General features: G+C 56.8%; 2 protein-coding genes across 2 annotated transcripts in view; both read left to right on the forward strand.

Annotated features, from left to right (window-relative positions):
- The window catches only part of ACA1_088580 (uncharacterized protein), a gene marked incomplete at both ends in the record, with an annotated part of 2,711 nt that extends 2,389 nt beyond the window's left edge, over positions 1–322 (forward strand). The window contains 2 exons of the mRNA XM_004338578.1: positions 4–114; positions 191–322. Of these exons, the coding sequence (XP_004338626.1) occupies positions 4–114; positions 191–322 (243 nt within the window). The remainder of the gene's footprint in view (positions 1–3; positions 115–190) is intronic.
- A 256-nt stretch (positions 323–578) lies between these two features.
- The window catches only part of ACA1_088590 (scavenger mrna decapping enzyme (dcps) protein), a gene marked incomplete at both ends in the record, with an annotated part of 3,295 nt that continues 328 nt past the window's right edge, over positions 579–3,545 (forward strand). The window contains 10 exons of the mRNA XM_004338579.1: positions 579–717; positions 982–1,082; positions 1,254–1,378; positions 1,485–1,597; positions 1,828–1,973; positions 2,145–2,381; positions 2,664–2,739; positions 2,836–2,970; positions 3,074–3,194; positions 3,255–3,458. Of these exons, the coding sequence (XP_004338627.1) occupies positions 579–717; positions 982–1,082; positions 1,254–1,378; positions 1,485–1,597; positions 1,828–1,973; positions 2,145–2,381; positions 2,664–2,739; positions 2,836–2,970; positions 3,074–3,194; positions 3,255–3,458 (1,397 nt within the window). The remainder of the gene's footprint in view (positions 718–981; positions 1,083–1,253; positions 1,379–1,484; positions 1,598–1,827; positions 1,974–2,144; positions 2,382–2,663; positions 2,740–2,835; positions 2,971–3,073; positions 3,195–3,254; positions 3,459–3,545) is intronic.

A 3,545-nucleotide genomic window follows, 5' to 3' on the forward strand; every position in this document is an offset into this window, starting at 1 on the left:
AAGGCTCCGGCCGCGCCGACCGCGCCGGCTGTGACCTCGTCCGGCGCGCTTGCGGCCAATTCGCGTGACGCCCTGCTTGCTGCAATCAAGAACCCGTCCGCCCTTCATCATGTGGTACGCCTCGGCGTGTGTGTGTTGTGTGCCCGCACCGCCGCTCACGCGCGAGACTGGATTTCAGGAATCTAATAAGTCGAAGGAGGAGAAGAACGACGTCGCCGCCGACGACGGCAATGTGCTCAACATCATCGCCCGGGCGCTGCTTGCGAGGCGGGCAGCCATCAAGGACGAAGACGAAAACGAAGACGAGGAGCTCTGGGAGTAGAGACCGCTGTCTGTATGTGCAAAACAAACAAGTCACTCTTTCTTTGCACCCATGAAAACAAAAAGAAGGGCCAGGAGGAGAGTCGAACTCCCAACCTCCGCGATTCAGCTGCGGCGCTCTGCCAGTTAAGCTACCCAGGTCCTCCCGCTTACCTGAGGAGATTGTGCCGCACATCGTTCGCTGATTGCCAACATGATTTTTTTTTGCATCTATCTATTTTAATTTGAATTAAAAAAAACTTGGTCAATAAAATAGGATGGAGCCAGATGGAGTGCTTCACGAGATGTGGGAATCCCTGGAGCAGGTCATCGCGGCAATTGCAGGGACGGATGAGGGATCGGCGACGAATGAGCAGGAGGCGATGGTGGTAGGGCACGAGGGCCTGTGGCTGCTCGGTCTCTGCATCTTTGATTTCGCGATCGGGGGCCTGGCTGCCGCTCTTTGCCTCCTCTCATCCTTGACCACCTCCCCCGCTTCACAACAACCGCCCAATCAGCACGCTGCCCGCCCCGTGCTGCCCAGCCGATCGCCAGCCGATGCTACAAATCTTGCGGATACCACGACATCCTCACCATCAGATGGCTCGACTGAGAGCGGCACCACGCAATCCTCCGCTACTTCTCCATCTTCTTCTTCTTCTTTCCCGCCCTCATCTTCAGCGAGTAGCGCCAGACGACGAACGAGCTACATCCATCCTCTGCAGATTGTCGAAGACTTTCGGGACCGTTGGAGGACACGCTGGCGACACCAGCAGTACTTTGTACGTCGACTACTCCCGTGCCACCATGCCTAATGCGCCGCACACGCACACGCACACGCACACGCACACGCACACGCACACGCACACGCACACGCACACGCACACGCACACGCACACGCACACGCACACGCACACGTGTGGAGGTGCTAACGCCCGCGCGCATCACACCAGGAAGTGGTCACGTACCACAACGGGGAGCAGTACGAGGTGAAGAACTTCCGACCGGTGAAGAACGCTTTCGTCCAGCAGCGGCCGGGGCGCATGGAGCACGAGATCTCCGTGTCTGACTACAAGCGGTGCGCCTCCGCTCTCTTCTTCATCATCATCTTCTTCTTCATCATCGTTTCTATGACGACAACCACTCGCCGCTCAATTGACGTACGTTCTCGATGGGTGGTGCAGACACTGCGAGATGGCCAAGAAGATTGTGGGCTACGAGTCGCTCAACGACTTCAAGATCAAGAACCCGTCCGTGGTCTACCGCAACTACTTCAGGCTACGCGGCGCGAGCGACGGTACGCCACCCCGCTTCAGTGAGTGCCATCACCACACAGCCCCTCTTTGCTAATATCGATCCACCTTCAACGATCACAGATGCTGCATCAACAAAGCCCGCAAAGACAAAGAAGACACACCACAAGCATTCATCGGTACAAAGGCTGGCGCGTGCGTGTCGTGCGTGTCGTGCGTGTCGTGCTGTGTTGTGTGCTGAATGCTGATTGTTCGCCTACAACACTGCAGCCAGAGAGTTCGCCACACGACGGCACGATGGAGCTGCAGAGCGGCCCCAAGCGATGCATGCTGTCGTGCACCTTGTGCGGCCGCAACTTTGATTATGTCTCCCGCTACCTCGTCACTCCGCAACCTGCCTCCTCGCACAGCTCTGATCTAGTCGATGGTGTGGCACACCACATGAAATCCAATTAGTTCATCACTTCAACGCAACTTAAGTGTATCCAATGGAGGTCCTTCATGACCGCCACCTGTATGAGAGCTGCCCTCTCTTTTCTTTTGAGATTGAAAACAAAAAAGACTTATTGAAACAAAATCTCTCCTCCGCAGAGAATGACGTCCACGTTGGAGCGGTTGATGGGAGGGTTCCACGAGATGCAAGTGGAGCGGGTGCTGCGAGAGAGCCACGAGTACGGCGATCTCGTTGTGCTGGCACGGCTGCCGGGTGCGCCCACCGCCGGCAGCAGCAATCAGAATGAAGATGAACACAGGGCGGTGGTGGTCTTCAAATCCCACGAGACTCTCCTGCAGCTGCGACATGTCGCCTCCATCCTACGGCCTTCGACTGTGCTCGATCCCCTATCGCACAACGACGTGTACGCCCTACTTTATTCTTTACTCTTTTATCTTATTTTATTTTATTTGTTAATCTAACTGTTTTTTAAGGTATTTTTTCTTCACGGCTAACGTGGACGGTCTCGGGCCCGTGTGGACGAAGTGTGTGCATCCGGCGCCTGAGAAAGAGATCCAATACGTACTGGCCCGCACACGACCGCACACGACCGCACACGACGCACACGCACACGCAAGGGCCCCAACTAACGGCGCCTTGTGTAGTGGCTCTCCCAGGAGCAGAGGGCGGTGCGAGAGACGCCGGAGCAGTACGCCAACATCGTCTTACCCTACATCCGCGCAATCCCTCCAGGTACGATGTTGCGCGTGTGCGCGTGCGCCTGCGTGAGGGTGTGCGTGTGCGCTCGTCATGTGAGTGCTCACATCGTGTGCGGTGCGACGTGTGTAGAGCGCAACGCATGGATAGAGAACATCTTCGCCAAGACCTCCGAATCGGACAAGACCTTCTTTGAGAACGAACACTTTGTGCTGATGAACGACGCCAAGTGGGACGGACAGAACGTCCGCCAACTCCACTGCCTGGGTTCGTCGCGTACCGCACACGCGGCACCACACCCAGCGCACACTCCTCTCCTAGTGAGGCCACACTCACGCTTCCCCCCCCCGGTGTGGTGTTGCGTGCGTAGCGGTGGTGCGACGAAAGGACCTCTACACCATGCGCGACTTGCGCAAGGAGGACGTGCCGCTCCTACGCAACATCATCGACGCTGGCGCGGAGGCCATCGAAAGCACCTACCACCTCAAGAGGTGCTCTCTACTTCCCCCCCCCCCTATTTTCTTTCGCGCACTCACACCCGTTTCGAGCAGGGACCAGCTAAAGATCTTTGTGCACCACTTGCCTTCGTTCTTCCACCTGCACATCCACTTCTGTTCGATCTACGCCGACCCGCGCCAGAGCCAGGCCACGCGAGCCCACCTGGTGGAGGACATCATCGAGGCGCTCGAGCGCGACACAGACCACTTTGCGGCCAAGGCCTCCATTACCTATATCTTAGGCGAAAACCATCCGCTGTACAAGGCGCTCTCTAAATGAACCGCACACACGTGTGCGGTGTGTGCATAACTAAAATACTTGAGTGGTAAAAGAATAAAATACTG

The sequence above is a fragment of the Acanthamoeba castellanii genome, assembly GCF_000313135.1.
Source record: "Acanthamoeba castellanii str. Neff unplaced genomic scaffold scf7180000084639, whole genome shotgun sequence".
Classification (NCBI taxonomy): Eukaryota; Discosea; order Longamoebia; family Acanthamoebidae; genus Acanthamoeba; species Acanthamoeba castellanii.